The sequence below is a fragment of the Scophthalmus maximus genome, chromosome 19 (genome assembly GCF_022379125.1).
Source record: "Scophthalmus maximus strain ysfricsl-2021 chromosome 19, ASM2237912v1, whole genome shotgun sequence".
Lineage (NCBI taxonomy): Eukaryota > Metazoa > Chordata > Actinopteri > Pleuronectiformes > Scophthalmidae > Scophthalmus > Scophthalmus maximus.
In genome coordinates, this window is record NC_061533.1 from 5413638 (window position 1) to 5430531 (window position 16894).

General features: G+C 44.3%; 1 protein-coding gene across 4 annotated transcripts; it reads right to left on the bottom strand.

Annotated features, from left to right (window-relative positions):
• Positions 1 to 461: 461 nt before the first annotated feature.
• LOC118313328 lies at positions 462 to 16629 on the bottom strand. Of its 4 annotated transcripts, XR_007030185.1 has the most exons (14): positions 14040 to 16629; positions 12534 to 12715; positions 12285 to 12398; positions 11095 to 11280; positions 10820 to 10985; positions 8924 to 9107; positions 8607 to 8704; positions 8049 to 8444; positions 7710 to 7886; positions 7181 to 7374; positions 5530 to 5753; positions 2905 to 4864; positions 1884 to 2003; positions 462 to 1800 (listed from the first exon to the last, which is right to left on the bottom strand). XR_007030185.1 is itself a non-coding variant. In XM_035638673.2 (12 exons), the coding sequence occupies exons 2-12, from the start codon at positions 12657 to 12659 to the stop codon at positions 4261 to 4263; spliced, it is 2469 nt and encodes an 822-aa protein (XP_035494566.1). In that variant the 5' UTR covers positions 12660 to 12715; positions 14040 to 16629; the 3' UTR covers positions 2447 to 4260. The 4 variants fall into 4 exon arrangements, 3 of the variants coding, with proteins under 3 accessions (XP_035494566.1, XP_035494567.1, XP_035494565.1); XM_035638673.2 differs by lacking the exons at positions 462 to 1800; positions 1884 to 2003 and having other exon boundaries at positions 2447 to 4864; XM_035638674.2 differs by lacking the exons at positions 462 to 1800; positions 1884 to 2003 and having other exon boundaries at positions 2447 to 4864; positions 12534 to 12644; positions 14040 to 16628.
• Between the last annotated feature and the right edge of the window lie 265 nt (positions 16630 to 16894).

Consider the following 16894-nt stretch of genomic DNA (forward strand, 5'->3'; position numbering starts at 1 on the left):
CCTGGTGGTGCAGTGGTTTGAACTGTTGCCTCACACCAAGAGGGTTCTGGGTTTGAACCATGGGTTTATATCCAGTTGTATATGTGAATGTGAGTGTGATTATTTTTTTTTGTGGTGGCCTTGTGATAGACTGGCGACCTGTCCGAACTTTACCCCACCAGTTCCACCACTCACACCTCGATTGGGACCACAGTGGGCAGCTAACCCTACAACCTTAACCCTTGTGAAGAAGTTTAGGAAAAAAGACGCCGGTCACTCCTGCCAAGTTTGGTACTTGGCAGGAATGACCTTGGTGGAGACCAAAACAAAGTTAAAAAGAGACTGAATATTGCACTTAGATCCGTGAAAACATGAATCCAAATGAAAGATGTAGCAGTTTTTCCAGAGAAAGTGATGAACCTCAAAGAACCGTTTCAAAGTATTTTCTATATAAATCATGAGTTATTAAATATCAGGGCATTATTTTATGAACGGCATGTTTATTACCACCATGTTTTGGAGTCGAGTTGTACGTTTGCTAAATTAATTTGACATTTCATTTTTGTGGCCTCGGGTCTGTTGCATCCATCAGTCACCTGAGACGCCGTGTTCTGCTGCAGCTGCCATACGTTTCCTGCATTTTACAACTATTCCAAGTCAGAGCGCAACAGTGTAGTGATGCGGTAGGTAGGTTCTCAATTCTCTCCTTAAGTCTCAATAAAATGGTACCAATAGTAATTTGAAAAGCAGGAGTGCTTCAACACAAAGTCTAAATCTTTCTGAAGGCCACATTAGATGTGGTAATTATTGCCAATTCCTTATCCCGTGGAGCTGCGGGAAAGACTGACGCTGCTGCCAAGTCGGAGGCATTGTTGTGGTGACATTTGAGTGGAGGATCAAACCGCTGATGAATAATCCATATTGAAAAGCTGCTCTTTCTGCCAAATGTCAAACAGCAGCAGGAGCCATTGTTCGAGGAGCGGATTCCAAAACTTTCCTTTCACCATCATCAAAATGCTTTGTGACATAATGCAGTGAATCTGGCGGTACAGAGTGTACTGAACACCAATTGGTTTATAATCTGAAGACAGGACAGAAGCCCATTCTGCAACTAGATGATTTTTTTGTTTTTAGTGTGATCAGTACTTTCGAAGTTTTTGGGACTTTTATTATACGCACTTAAAATGTCCTAATCGTCTGTCTGACTACTTTATCGTAGGTTTAATTCAGAATGTAGTTTGCTTACTTTAAATATCTTTTTAAAGAATCTCAAAAAATGGTGATATGATTTGATTATCCTGTCCCATTAATAACTTTTTACTTACCTAACTTTCGTCTTTTGACATATTGTGTGGGTCCCAGGTTAGGAACCAGTCCCACCAATATGACAAAATTCCAAGAGGAAGCACTGAACAATCAAACATTTTGGAATGAGGCTGCTCAAGCGTATCAATGGAGGATTGGCATCACTTTTCAAGGTCAAACCACATGGTAACAATTTGTTCAGTCTTCAAGATCCAATAAGAAAATAATTTCTAAGTCTGTCACTGGATGTTACAGCAAAGAGAACAATTTGTTCTTAAGTAACTGTTGCTTCCGATGGATCACCATGACACCATATCTGGTCTGTAAATTGCCCTCCTGGTCTCGACCAATATTCCAGGACATCTGTTATGGAGAGATCTCACCGCCGCACTACATCTCGTAAATCTAGAGAACTTCTAGGAAACGCTCTCATCAGCAGCCAGGCCGGTCCACGTTCATCCTCTGCTCCGGTGTGCGCCGGCCAACGTCAACTTCCTGCTCCCTTCCTACGGTCCGCTGCAACAGTCGAGAGGAAGACAGAGATCTTCAAGCTGCTGCTGTTAATCAAGAACGTATCATAGTTTTCTGTGGACACTTACCTGATTAGCATGTCATCATCTTAAACCTGCCACGAAGCCAGGCGATGTTTCAAGACTCATGAAATACTTTTCGTATTAAAAACAAATGTCCTTGCATCAGCAACACTGGATTCAAACGAACTAGATGAAACAAATCAGAGTGTGCCTGCGGTCAGAATAGCCACAACAGAGAGTTTGCTGTTCCCCGGGCCTCCGTAAACACAAACGCACCACCTGGCCGGCTGTACACAAACACACGCTCCAGGAAAAATATCTTTCAGGTCACTCCGGTCACACAAACCACAGAACGTGAAATCCGTAGGCTCACTGTCCTGATCCCTTACAGAGAACATATCCCTTAGTTTGCAGCATCCGTGTCAGGGTCTTTCTTTTTTTATTCCATCCCTCCTTTTCTTCGGATCCTAGTTGCTATTTGCATCACAAAGAAACGTGGTTCTCTCCATTGAGTAAATGGAGGGAGCCCCCCCCCCCCCCCCCACCACATTTTGTACCCAGTCACAGAATTGCGTTAGTGAAAGCGAGGCTCACAGGGAACCAATGTAAATGCTAATGGTGTCAAAAAATTGTCTGTTTCCACTTTTAATGGACGCCAGAATAACCAAACACAATCATTAAGTAATCATTGTTCACTTCATTTTGTTTGGTCTTTGCCCCAAGTCAAGTAACTGAATTCCAGAGACTGTTCACTCTCTTGTTTTCCCCACAGAACAGCATCGGTCGTCTGAGTATGAGACGCAGACATGCTACTTTTCTCTCTTTAAAAGGGTTCAGGTGAGGATACCGCAGCACTACGTGCGACTACAAAGGTCTTACAGGGGAAACTGTTCCTCGACTGAACCTTTAAATTCCTAACATACAGAGCGTCTATGATTTAAGACCTTTTCTTTTCCTTTTGAAGACCATGTTGAAAGATGTTTGTAACACCGCGGGATTTGTTTCAGGCCAAATGCAGACAACATTAGCAGACGGACAATGGGGTCACTGATCCGACTTCTACGTGTAACAGAGAGGCAACAGAGACCTTATCGGAGGAGTCGGCGAATCACAGTGCAGCTCTTGTTTGCAGGCTCATGCTCAGCCAGGCATGGCGGTGTTTCCACTTAGCGCCGGACTCAACGCGCCACAAACGTGGCTGTTGAGATCTCCGAAGATTAACAGTCAAAAAGAGGCGAGTCTTTTAAGTGCCGATAACAGAATCTCCTCTGCACTTTAGATAGAAATAAATGACATTACAAAATGCGACAACATGCACTGTAGACGTCTTTTCTTTCTGTGCAAGAGTTTTAAATGTGCAATATCACAACGCCAAAACATACCCAACGTGAGTGCGGATTGACTTCTGCAGATGTAATCTTCAGGTGCACCTCATTTATCTGTCATCCTCCCCGGGTTTGGCAGAGCGTCTTTATCGGGGTTCCGCAGAGAAGGAATTCGCAAAAAGACTTACAGATGAAATATGGAGGGGATTGGTTTTCAGCGAGTCACTGCTGGCAGCCCCACGAGGACCAGATAATTACCACTTTGACGAGCTTTGATCACAGGTGCAGTTATTCTCAGAATGTCGGCGTTGATAGAACAATGAGATGACGGCCCCAGAAATTCAGATGAATCTGCCCTAGTTTTGCTTCCCCCTCTCCCGTCATGCTGGGATTCTGAATAGAATTACTGTCTGAGAAGAGAACAACAAAATGAAGGTATAGTTGACGTGGCATGGCTTAGCTGTCCGTAACTCTCCTTTGATTTGTAGAAGTGGGGATCTACAGTAATGGTGGCTACTGAAATGTTCTGGCGGGGGGTTGTTGTTGGAGGGAGAATTGCGGATTAGTCATCCGCGACCTGTAAATACCGTGGGCGGAATGAATCACTGTGGTTGCTTTCTTTTTTTGTCAGGCGGCAGAAACTGATTTGTTGAAAGGACCGAGGGATCGGCGAGCCTTGTGTCGGTTTTTTAGAAAAGTAAGAGCTGTGCAGTCGTCAGGGGTAACGCTGGTGGGAAGAAGAGGTATAAAAGAAAGACATCAAGGTGAAGATGTAACCCCACCACAAAGAAGAAAAACGGTTCAGATCATCGAGATCTCTTTGGAAAAAATGCAAGCAGACCACAGTGCAGCCCTGGAGCACACAGGCCTCCTCCACTACCTGCCTGGGCTAAATCGAGATGCAGCATGCCTTAGCCGGGGCCACCCAGTTATACTGCAGGAAGGAAGAAATCCTTGTGTGTGTGTTTGAGGGTCAAACGAGTCAAATGAGTCAGTTCTTCCCTTTGCGACCTCAAAATGTCAACAAAGAATCCTCTCAAGTCAGTGCTTTGTTTATCACGTATAGCATACCGCTCTCGTGGCTTCAAAGGGAATTCTTCCACTCCCGCGGTCAGAATTCATCCGCGTTTCACCTCCTCCTGTATCCTACTCATTAGCCCCTCGCTGATGTTGTTCTCCTGGAGGCTCAGATGCCTCAGGGGCCGCTGCGCCCTGCAGAGCAGCGCCCCCATGATGTCGTTCCCTCCCACGTCGCTGACGCCGTTCCCGTCCAGGTCCACCTGCAGCAGACTCGTGTTCTCTCTCAGCATGTCGGCCAGGAGCCTGACCCCGGGGTCCCCCAGGTTGTTCTCGTCCAGGATGATCTGAGTCAGCGAGGCGTTTGCCTTCAGGCTGTCGAACAGCTCCTTCCATGCGGCCAGGTCGGCCGCGCTGGTCTGCGCCAGCCCGAGGTAGCGGAGATACGAGCGGTGCCGCATAAACGACGCCAACACCTTCACCCCTTCGCTGCTCAAGCCGTTTCCCCCAATATCCAGTTCCAAGAGTGCGAAACTCCTGAGAGAGCTCCACCCGGTGGGGAGCTGCAGGGGCACGCTTTGCTCAGATGGAAGAAGCATGGCCTGTTGGTCGGCGGCAGCAGCTCTCGCTGTTTGCTCCTGCAGCTCAGCTATTCCATTCAGCAGGATCAGCACTCCGTGGTCACGCAGTTTGTTTCCAAACAAGCTGTAGAAAGAGAATTAAAAAAAAAAAAGTGGTCACCTTAGAGATGAGTGTCGGTTTCCTCAAGGAACTGCTCACTTGAAGTCGTCCCTCGCGTGACGGCAATTATAAGATAGAACAAACATCTCATCTGATGGGAAAATTCTTCCTGTATGTCTTACAGATATTATTTCCCTGTCACTGAGTCAGACATATGTGGTGTCTTTATTCAAATGCAGATCTTAAGGATCTTGGGACGTGTTTGAACTGGTGCATCCAGGGGTATTGTTGAGATTTCATCCTTGTTCTGTCAGTATTTTTCAACCGCTCCGCGGACATGTTGGCTCTGCGGTGCACAGTAAGAGAACTAGTTTGACATTTTGGGGGAAAAACAGTTTAGATGAGAAGATCAATACCACCATGTCTGTCTGTTATGTATTATGCTACAGCCGGCAGCTGCTTCACTGAACTCAGCATAAAAAAAAGTGGAAACAAACATTTTATCTAGTTTTGTTTGATCCATACGAAAACCACAGCACAAAATTACAATTTGGAGTTATGTGCAGAGTCACTGCTAGTGGCCTGGCAGCTACTCGGTTACTAGGTTAACTTATCCAGCTGTTGGCTGTAGCTGTATATCTAATGGACATATGACAGAGTAGTGTCACTTTTTGGAGACCGGGACTTACTGTAAGCCTTTAACCTGAGTCTTGACGCTCAGGACGTCCAGCAGGACGTGAGCACTGTACGGGCCAACGAGGTTGAGGTTGAGGTTGAGCAGGGTGACCTCGGACCGGCTGGACTTCAGGGCCCCCGCCAGGCTCAGCAGCAGGTCGTCCGTCAGGCCCGTGTTCCTCAGGACCAGCTGCTCCACCTCGTCGGACGTGCTCAGCACCGTCATCATGGCGTCGAGCTGCGAATGAGAAACAAGGAAAGCTCAGTGGTAGTATGTTGTTTGAGCCGTGCTGTTATTTTTTTGCATTTGGCCTGTAGAAACGTTCTCTTCGAAAACTTTTGAAATATCTCCCAATGGTCAACTTTTCAATGATGATAAATGATTGGAAACCATTTTAGAGTGAGTCCACTGGGCATTTGGAAAGATACGATAGGGCCAAGTGTCGAAGAACGATGAAAACATGTTGTAGGAGTTCGACCACAATAACACCAATATACTTATCTATTTCATTTTAAAAGCTTCCCCCCCCTATTCTATAATCCTGGGGGGAGATGGTCTCCCACATGGGGAAACTAGACTTAAAAAAAAAGTAATACAAACAGATAACATTCATCTCGTCCAACTTCTCGTTCGCCTTAATCGCCGGACTCCGAGCATTTGTTAAAAAAAACAACAACCCATAAATGTAATTTGTTGCACATGTAGATACGTTTTTCTCTCTTCAAGAAATAACCACGGCCCTGGGAATGTAGCGGTGCGACCGTTAAGCGCTTTCTGTTTGTGTGCGAGAGCAGCACAGGGCCCGAAATGTGTTGTTGGCCCGGGCATGAGATGTGAGCGCGACAGGCGCTGGAGGGTTTTCTAAAACACAGAGATGCGGGGGGGTGAGAAACCAGAGAGACATACGGTGTGGCTGGCGGCCCACGTCCACTGTGCCACTTTGCGAGACCGTGAGGAATTTTCCTGCCTTTATTCCTCATGATGGGTCCGACAAAGCCAAACGCCTGCATGTCCCAGATAAAACTCAGTGACCATTTGTTGCAACCGTTTGTCTATTAACCTTCCAAATGTTGAAATAATCCTTTAGGTTGAAATGAATTTGTCCTGAATTGCTCCATTTTTAATTAGTTGAACAGATGTTCCACACTGACGACACCAGGCCCATTTCCTTTTTCTTTTGTTTCTGAGTTTTATATCTAGTTTTTTAGCCAACTCGTATCCATTTTTATTGGAGTGTGGAGTTCCCCAAGGGTCGATCCTTGGGCCTCTTCTGTTCAACCTATACATGCTGCCACTAGCTCAAATAATGCAAAACAATAAAAAATATCTCCTATCACAATTATGCTGACTGTACACAGATCCATTTAGCCTGAACAACTGATAACTATGGCCCTTAAGAATTACTTATTGAATGCATTGACCGAATTTATGATTGGATGTGCCAAAATTTCCTACAACTAAATAAAGATAAAACTAAAATAATCGTTTTTGGTACCAAAGAGGAAAGACTCAAAGTCACTGCTCACAGTGAATCGCTCTCAGGTTTTTACTTATTTGTTTGTTCTGTGAAGCAGCAAGTTGCTGCATCATTGTGGAAAACTACATAATATAACAATAATCATGCAAGCGCGTGACCACAGCAGTGATTCTCGTCTCACACAGACCTGAGCCTGCAGTTCTTGTTCTGTATCAGGCTCTTCTTTATCGGGGCTCGGGCCGCCCGGGTTCCCTTCTCCTTCCTCCTCTGGCTCCTCATCCGGCTGCAGGATGGTGTCACTCTCTGGACTGAGCTCCACATCCGAGCCCGGCGCTTTGGGGCACGATGAGAGCCTCCTCTGGAGCCGGCACCTCTCCAGGACTTTGGATACAAAATCGCAGACACAATAAATCTGTCTCTTCTACAGCCAAGTGCACACAGCGATATCGGTACCCGCGGTTGATGTGAGAACGTAAAAATGCAAAATTCATTTTGAGATTTATTTATGCAAGAGTGTGTGTCTGTTTCTGTGAACAATGTCTGCATAACCTCTCCTGCACATCATCCGTCTTCCTTCAAACAGACACTGTTCTGTTTGCATCGCTTTGTTGCAAACTCAACCTTTTTTTTCTTGCTAAAGACTGTTTTGTAAATCTGTTACGGCACCCTGGGGGGATCCAGTCCATTTCCTACTGTGCTGCGGTTTCTCCACTCACTGTTTGCCTTGAACCAGTTGTGTTTGTTTGGGCCGTGCTCCAGCGCGCCACTCATTTCCACACATTCTTCGTAGAAGTCCCTCAGTCTTTCCCCGTCTCTGCTTTTCCCATTTGATCCCCGTTCCCTCGGTCTCGCTGCCTTTTGCTTAGTCAGTGCTTCCTCAACCTGCAATGAATCTTTAAAAAGAAAAAAAAATCTTTTTTGTTTTGTTTTTAACCGCAAAGAATATTAAATCGAGATACCACATGCGAATGGATTGAAGATCATGCACATCTCCACCTGAAAGTGTGGTGCATTTTATTCCCCCCCTCTTTTTTTCACCCTCTCTTTCTGCTCACCGAGATCTGTGCTCGTCTTCTTCAGTCTCGGCTGCTCTTTCCGCAGGGATGTGACACTGATGGTCGTTTTCTGCTGTTTCTGCTCTTCTCTCTCAGACGATTTTTCTGTCACCGTTGACCTCGGCGAGACCTCCACCTCCCTGCGTTTTTGCCCCTCCTCCTCCTCCCCTCTGTTATTTCCATCCGTCCTGCCTTTGCCCTCTTTCCGATTAGTTTGACTTTTCTTCCGTTTCTTTTTGGAGGTCTCTTTGAACCCGGCTACGGCCAGCAGGTCCTCGCCGTCCGTAGACCCTCCACCTCCTCCTTCCCTCACGTGTTTTCTCATCCTCCTCACCCGTTTCGTCTCTGGTTTGGCCGGGACAAACAGCGGGGATGATGGACATGACTCAATGGTTCCTGCATTGGGACACATAAGACACAGAACGAAAGAAAGGTTTTGTGGGACATTGTGTCATTAACTAGTCCACTCGACTCATGGACTGGGCCTGAAGTCAAAAAAATAAATGATGAATAAGCTTAAGGAAGGAAAATTGAGACACTAATTTCCAGGCTTTGTACCGTTGCCAGGGCTCGGCTCGAGAGGGAGAATTAAGTTCTTCTTTGTGCCGTTGTTCAGCTGCTGGCAGGAGCTGTATTTGTTTCGGAGACTTGTGCATCTGAAAGAGATGAAAAATGCTTTTTCATCATGGCTCGTATTTCCTCCCCTGCACCACCACAACCATCATTCCCCCATGTCATGCAATATGCATCCAACCCCCCCCCAACACATTATATCTGCAGAGCAATGGCTTTAGCCGATCTTGTTATGACTGGCACTAATTTCCAAATTTTCTGCCAATGTTGCGCCGTCTGTGCCTCAGAGGAGGAAATCGAACCTGTAACAGGGTGTCCCGCCCGCCAGCCACGTCAGCCTGAAGCAGCTCTTCCTGCCCTGCTGGAAGCCGGGAGCGTAGCGGTACTCGCAGCAGGAGCTGATCCTCGCCGCCATGATGCCATTGACGTACAATGTGGCGCTGAAGGGGAAGCCTCTGTGTCGCCGAGAGACAAACTGGAACTGCTCTGGAAGACACAAAGGGGACAATATTGTAGAAGGATGAATGACCCTGTACAATGGTTATCTGGCTGCAGGTACAGGAATAGTTTCTCTTGTGTTTATGAGACTCTTGAGACGCTAAACGTCCAGGAATTGCACACAGCAGTGGTTCCCAATGTTTTTGGGTTTGTGACCATTCGCGGTCAAGCAACACCCACTCGCGACCTCTCGTCACAAGTCGCCTGTTGGAGTGAAAATAAAAAAAAATTGCTTTTCAAATTGTTTCGCCCCAGTTCAGATTGTTTTCAAAGTTAAGACAACAGGTCACGTTCCATAACATCGCAGCATTGAGGACTTATTGAAACTGTACGTTCAGGCTGTTACATTTCGCTCAGTCTCTTGCAGTTTCTGCAGCAGAGTTATTAAATTAACACTGTTTTTTTACGTAACCTCTACCTTTGGTTGTAAGTGCCAAACAATAATATATATTGGAGTAGATTCACCTTAATCGGCTTATTACACATTCTCTCATTTGAATTGTTAAAATATATATTTTTTGTTTTTAGATTTATTTGTGTTTGGTGTTGTTTTGTATATATTCATGCTGGGAGTAGTATGAAGAAGTTAAATAGACAAAAATATATAGTTTTTCTTCTTTCCTGACTTGTTAATTACCTTGTTACCATAAACTCTTGTTGTTTTTTTTATTTCTATAGGGGTCCTGAACTCCAGGTGGGGAACCGCTGACATACAGTAAAGGGAAACCCAATCCAGACCTAAATTAAGGCTTTTTCAGGTCCGATGAAGAACCAGTCGAATGTATTTTCTACATAGCCCACAGTGACAAAACACAAAGTCAGCTCTTGCGGAGAAACCGGGAAAGTAGTTCCAATGAAAACACATTTGAGGTCTGAGAATAAAACCCAAAACTATCTGAGTGACTCAGCGTCATTAGGAGTTAAGTGAGCAAGTATATGCTTTTTCTCTCTCTGTCGTTTGGGTGAACCGACCTATGGCTGCTTTCATTTTCCAGGTACAGAGTCAAAATATTGTTGATTCTAAGAAAAAAGAAAAACAGGTTTCAACATGGTATAACCTCAGCACCAGTCCTCAGACCACACTGGGCAATTTAAACGGTGCAACGAAGGTCAAACCACAAAAGAAAATACTACTGTTATGATTTAGGTGTGTAAAAAAGTCATCAAGGCTGTTTTGAATGTGCATAGTCTCCACCTTTGTTGTATTAATTTTACTCAAAGTAAAAAAGAAATTATATCTGAAAGCCACGACCTCTTCACTATCTGACAGAGTGATGGATCCGTCCCTGGAGTGACGACGTAACAGGCAGCTGCTGCAAAGATGAAATAACTTGTCGAGTTCGCTGATTTTTTTTTTTTGTGTGATGGTAGTCTATCAGGTCACACATCAGCTTTGTATCTTTGGCTCAAACTCTGCCTCAGACCACGATCCTCATCATCCTTTTTTACGATGTTGCTTTGAGGGAGGATGACTAATTAAATGTGTGACAATGGGGGAGATGCTTCTAACACCTCTACGTCCTCTCATCTTTTATTCCGGCCCTCTTTAATGTGGTGGCGAAAAAAATTCCCTATGATTCATTTTTAAATGAAGCCATTGACAAAGACATTAAAAGACAGAAATATAAGAATTCTAATGCACAGGAGACGTAATTCTCGTCCATTGCTAGAAAAGCAGCGTCGCATTTCACAGCACCTACCTCCTGGGGTCAGCGGGCCCCTGAAGACGCAGATGTTCTCCCCTCCGTTGACTTGTTGAAGCACCTTCAGTTCATCCAGCCCTGACCCCTGTTGACCTTGTCCGAGGTAGGTCATTGTTACGGTGACGTTGGATTTCTTTGCCTCTCTTTGCGCCTTTAGGTTGCTCTGGTAAGAACAGAGCAGCGGGTAGAAAAGAGCAAGAAAGGTGTGAGTTAAAAAAAACAAAGCACGTTTCACTTCACGTGTAATTGAAACTTCACATGTTTCGAATCACCTGTTTTTTTGGGTGACCTCCGGAGGCAACTGAGGAGAACGAGCCCCGCCGCTTGTCGTACAGGTAAGGGCAGGACTGGCTCAGAGCCCCTCGCATCGAGCTCAGACTCGAAGCCTTCGTTGCGATGGCTGGCAGGTAGACGTCGTCTTTAGCCGCTCTCGTAGAACGAGCTGTCGGCTCATTCAGCTGCGCGACAACCACAGGGATTAATCTTAAAATGGCCCCGAACGTTTGGTTTGGGATCTTAGAGATTAAACATCTGAAAAATCATACTTTGATTTGGTGAAATGCAATGAATGGTTTCTGAATGCTCTGTACTGAACATTGGATTCCTGTTATAAAGAGAGTTACAAAGCAACTTGTTCATACAAGTTATAGGTGATTTGTAGCGAAGGTTACCGCTTTCAACACATTCTCTATTTTATTGATAAATTTGATAAGGTGAGAAAAACATGTATATTTTGCGAATATTGTTATAATTCCTAGACACATGGGAGTGGGGACAGTGTCTCCTCAAAGCGCAAGGATTAATACGTTGTTCACATGTTCTTCCTATTGTCTCCGACAGTTGTAGAATCGAGAATCACAAGCTGAGGAATGAACAGTCCCCCAACCGTGAGACGCAACAAAGGACAAAGGTTGTTCTGAATGTTCAAAAAAGTATCTTGAGTCTCTGTACTCGAAGGTTACAGTATGTGAATCATTCTTATTTAGTTTATAAAGTTATTTCAATACTACTTTACTTTTTAGTTCTACATATTACCTGCGACCCTCTTGTTTTGTTGTTCCAAACGCTATAGCACGTGTTTGGGTATAAAATGTATGCATTTTGTGCATTTTGTCAGAAAAGAATTAAACTCATAAAATATGCATTTGTTCTGTTTCTCATTTGCATTTAATAAAAACAACATTGAATGTGGAGAAGTTTTTTTTTCTGTCATGAATATTTAATCAATGGCAAAATATGAGGGGGAAAAAACTCTATCCAGTACATTATTAGATTACAATAAAGAGTTTGGTTTATGTATTTTGGGTGCTGCATTTAGATGATAAAAATCTGCTCCATATTATTAATATTGCAGGAATACATTAGATTAAATTAGAGCTCTCAACCTTTTGGGGGGAAAAAACAAACAGAAGCAGCAAATGGAAAGCGTCTCTCGCTGCAGTTCAAAATGTTCACTACTCACTTTGTAGATCTCCACAGTATCCGGACTCTCCAGGAGGAGGAGTTTGCTCTTTCCCCGGATCAGACTGGCGACGGAGTGGATCATCTTAGCATTTCTACAGGGCTGAGCTGGGATCTGTCCACAAAAGAAGAAGAAGAAGAAGAAGAAGAAATGAGATGTGCATCTTATAATATTCACAGCAATGATGACATCACAGGACAGTATTTCTTCAAGCAATCAGACGACGAAACATGCTAATTAGACACTTACAGGCGTGTCTCTGTCTCCTCCTCCTCCCTTGTATAGAAGATCCTGCAGAAGAGTCTTGCTGTTCCTCCTGATTCTTCTCATTGACTCCCTCTGATATGACTCCATTCTGAACTGACTCATTAGCATCGGACAGAAGCAGCGACATGCGGGTCAAAATCACCATAAAGTGCCTTTCAGACTTCCTAATTAAGAAAAAAGAGAAGAAGGAGCTTTTTCTGCATATCCACTCTATTACGTTATCGCAGGTGCTTTTCCATCGGCCGGAGGTCTTTAGGCTGATAGGAGAGGATAATGGTCAAGCCCCTGTGGCTCTGCATGTCAATGAATAAGACTCAGCGGTTGTGGGGTTTAATTGACACAGCCAAAAAAGGTAAGAAGGGGGGGAGCTAAATTAAGCTGACACCGATCTTTGGTTTTTCCACAGTGCGTTAACAAGCCTCCATTGTTTTCAGTGAATTACAGCGCCTGTAACCTAATCGCTGCATCCGCGGCCGTGTCCTCTGCCCGGGCTGGTGCTCCTTGGTGTCAGGAGGCAGCAGGCAGCCAGCCGTCTCCTCCGATTAAGTGGCCCACCTACGCATGAGTGCACCTCAGCCTCAGACGGTATTTAGAAGAAAAAGACTATGACCTGTGCTTCTTCATCGTCAGTCCATCTCGTTCTCTTAAGGGTTTATTGCAATCGCCCCAGGCTCACTGCAGTTATCGTACATTGCGTCAACGCGTTGAAAGACAGCAAACATTCGTTTCTCTTTAGCAGAACATTCAAGAAAGCAGAAAAGAAGCAAAGCCGTAAAACCTAATTGATATCATTTGTATATATATATATATATATATAAAATGGTTGCATGTGTTTGGCTTGAGATCTTGAAGCCCTGTGCCGTGATACTATTCCCTGTTCTCTCTTAATGATTCTTACACTTAGGCGTAACTCAGCCTCATTCTTCACCATCTGTCACAGAGATAAACTCTGCAAGTATCAACAACACTATTAATACGTGTTAAAAGAAAATTGTACTTTGAATATCAAATGCACGAGTACTTAGAGTGGCATATTTCTCCTGCGCAATAGATACCTATATAATAATTAAATTCCTGGATTATTATTATTATTATTGCAGAAATTTTAATGTCTGAGCAGCTAGTTTTACCTACATTATATTATAAGTTGTTTTGTATTGGATTTCACGTTTTCCTCTTCATTAAAAGTTACTGCGGGTGTCACAAACACAGTGGGAAAAAGTTAAAAAAAAAAATACATTTCTCTCGGAAATTAAATAACAATAACAGGAACATTTTATAAAATTTCAAATACACATTTCTAAAAGCTGTACTTCAACAGTTTAAAAAAAAAGTTTATTTACTTAGTTAATTTCCACCACTCTTACTCATCTTTAGCTACAGTATGTCCATTTTGAATTCTATCAACACTAACAAGTGTAAACTTTGTACTATATTTTCCCCATTTCACTAATTCCCCATTAAAGCCAGCCAGGACAGCGATCTTACCTGCGGACGTGTCCAGGTCCGGAGCTGAACAGCGTCTTTTCCACCAGGTGACCTGATACCTCCTCAGCTGTTGATCTCCTGTTCTCTGCTCCCTCTCTCTCTCCATCTCTCTCCCTCTCTCTCTCTTCACACACGGCCAGCCGGTGACACCTGAGCGGCCCACACCTTGGGCACCGGGCCCCTCGCCACCTGACGACACTGGTCCCTCATTCATGTTTAATGGCCCCCGACCTTCGCTCAAAACCCTCTGACCACACGAGACTGTCATTTATGAGGCTCTTCGCCGCACACAAACACCTTGAACGGTGGGCAAATTCAGCTGCGACACCTGGGGAGCAGATGGGGAGCTATAGGTGCCTTGCTCAAGGGCACATCGGCAGATGGATAAACGTGTTCCTTCGAAATGACCTGACCTTTATTTATTTGTCCCATCCTTGCATTGAATGTTGACAGAATTAGTGCTGTGGAAGTTTTGACTGTGCACTGCCTGTTGCCAGACATACTAGGAGAAATATAGAGGGAATCATCTCATTCATCGGAGGCATCAAGAAAAGCCTGACATGTGATCGCCCTCACCATATTTCCTCCAGTAAATACAATACGTATGAAAATAACTTGATGGCGCCCCCCCCCCGTAAATAGAGAACCAACAAGCATCTCTCTCGACCAGTCACCCAGAGACTGTGCAGGCCTTGTCATCATATGATGTTATTGTTATATAACGGGCATTTTCCTGCTGTTCCTCCCCATAAAGACCAACTCATTCCTCGCTTCATCTCTCCTCTGTGAGCTATTTGAATAAGTCGTACTGTGTGCACGCCTCAGCTCCCTCGAAAAAACCTGCCGAGCACACACACACACCGGCTCCATGCAGTTTCCCGTCCAAAGGGGCCGCTGCTTGCCAAATGGGCTCCGTCTGCAGACTGTATCAATGACATCCAAATAACTGATAGGGGGTCTGACTTTATTTGGCTTGGCAGCCCCGCATTTGCTTCCTGCCATGTCCACTGAGCCAATGTGTCAGTTTATTACAGGCTTGCCACACACCTCCGCCCACCGGCGTCCATGATGTGATGCATGACGTGAGCGCCGCCCCCCCCCCCACGGCGAGATGATTTGTCATTTTCCTCTGCTCAGCATCTTTTCAGGGCTCGAATCATCAATGACCAGCGTGGAAATCTAAGTTGCTGCAGTGAATTTTTGGGAGCGTGGCCACGTCGACTGTTGACGTTGGCGCTCAGACGACGATTCAGAGCCAGTTTTTCAGACAGCTTATGTAATATCCTACACTCGAGGGACAGTTGAGATTACATACCGACCATTCATCCTGCTTCTCAGGAGACGCTTCTCTAAGAACCGAAGAAGCAGAATACGTTTCATTTCCTCCTCTTCTTCCTATTGTGTGATTTGTAACCAATATGAAGCAGCAGTGGCTCGAAGCGGTCGTGAACAAATCACACATGTGGTCAAGTGCCTCTTTATCCTGCCGCTTCTGCAGACAGGGCGACGGCCTTCGTGTAATTTCAACGCAAGGAAACTCACTTTGAGTGGCTGAAGCTGGACATTCCAACCATTTATCTACTCAAACTATTTTGATTTGTTGGCCTGAACATTAGAACAGCAGGATCGTGAGTTCATTATCGTGGGACCAGAACAACAAATTTGGGGGCAAGTAGTCAAAGTCAAAGAGCAGCACTTCCACATTCAGTCTCATTAGCACCACTGAGGCGCCCGTCAGGACAATAACCCCACATGTTGTGAGTGGAGCTGCTCGGTCGCCAATAGTTTTACTGGGAATCTTTCAGACTTGCCTGATCTGGTGAAGTTTCAATGTCTACTAAAAATTAATTTGTTAAGATGGAAAAAGAGCACAACACAAATATCATATATGCATATGAAACAAGTTTAGCCTTGAAAAAATATATACGCTATATACTATTCATACACAGAGCAGGAAAAGGTTAAAGTTCGTCCCATCGTGTTTTTTTTATACTGTACATGCAATTATTATTTTTTAAGAGAGTTGTTTATCTGTGAAATGGTGTGCAGATGATCACAAATTGGAGTGGTGTAATTTTTCAAGTTTGCCAACTTTGTCTTGAGGAAGGTAAGATGGATTATTTAATGAGCAGTAATTATTTCGAACCGGATTTTTCTGTTTTTATATATTTTTCCCCAGTAATTTTGATTTATTTGTCGACAGTGAAAGTCTGAAGATTTGATCGTTAAAGTTGATGGATTATGTTTCCGTTATATTCAGACTTTTTTGACCTGTAGTTAAAAGTTTATATTCAGCTATTTTAGATCTGGCATGTATGAAGCTGTGATGTTGTGTGAACTGTTCATTCATCCATTCTTTCATTCATTCATCATCACTTTCTCTGACATAAAGCTCTCTTGTGAAGAGCGCAGCAGCCAAACCTCCAACAGTATGAGTTATTAATCATAATCAATAAGCCGTTCAGTGAGTGTTTATGGAGCAACTTCAGGTCATTCATCTCAATGGCTCAGACTTAACAGTCTTAAATTGCCTCCTTGTGTCATGCCATGTGGGGGTTTGACATACACTTTTTGAAAATATATGATGGGAATATCACAAAATTTAAAATGTATAGTTAATACTCACCATCAGAATGAGCTGCAGTGTCTTCACTTGCATCCTGTAATGTAATTATTTGGCCACTTGAGGGTGCTAGAGGACAGAGCCAATCATCCTGTACTCTCTTGTCATGATGCTGCAGGAGAGTGGGTCTGGCACTTCCTCTTGAAAACTCTCCCAGTGTTCTGTTGTTCCTCTGGGGCTAATTACCTCTCCCCTTCCCTGAAGTGCTGCATCATCTGTTCCCCGCTGTCAG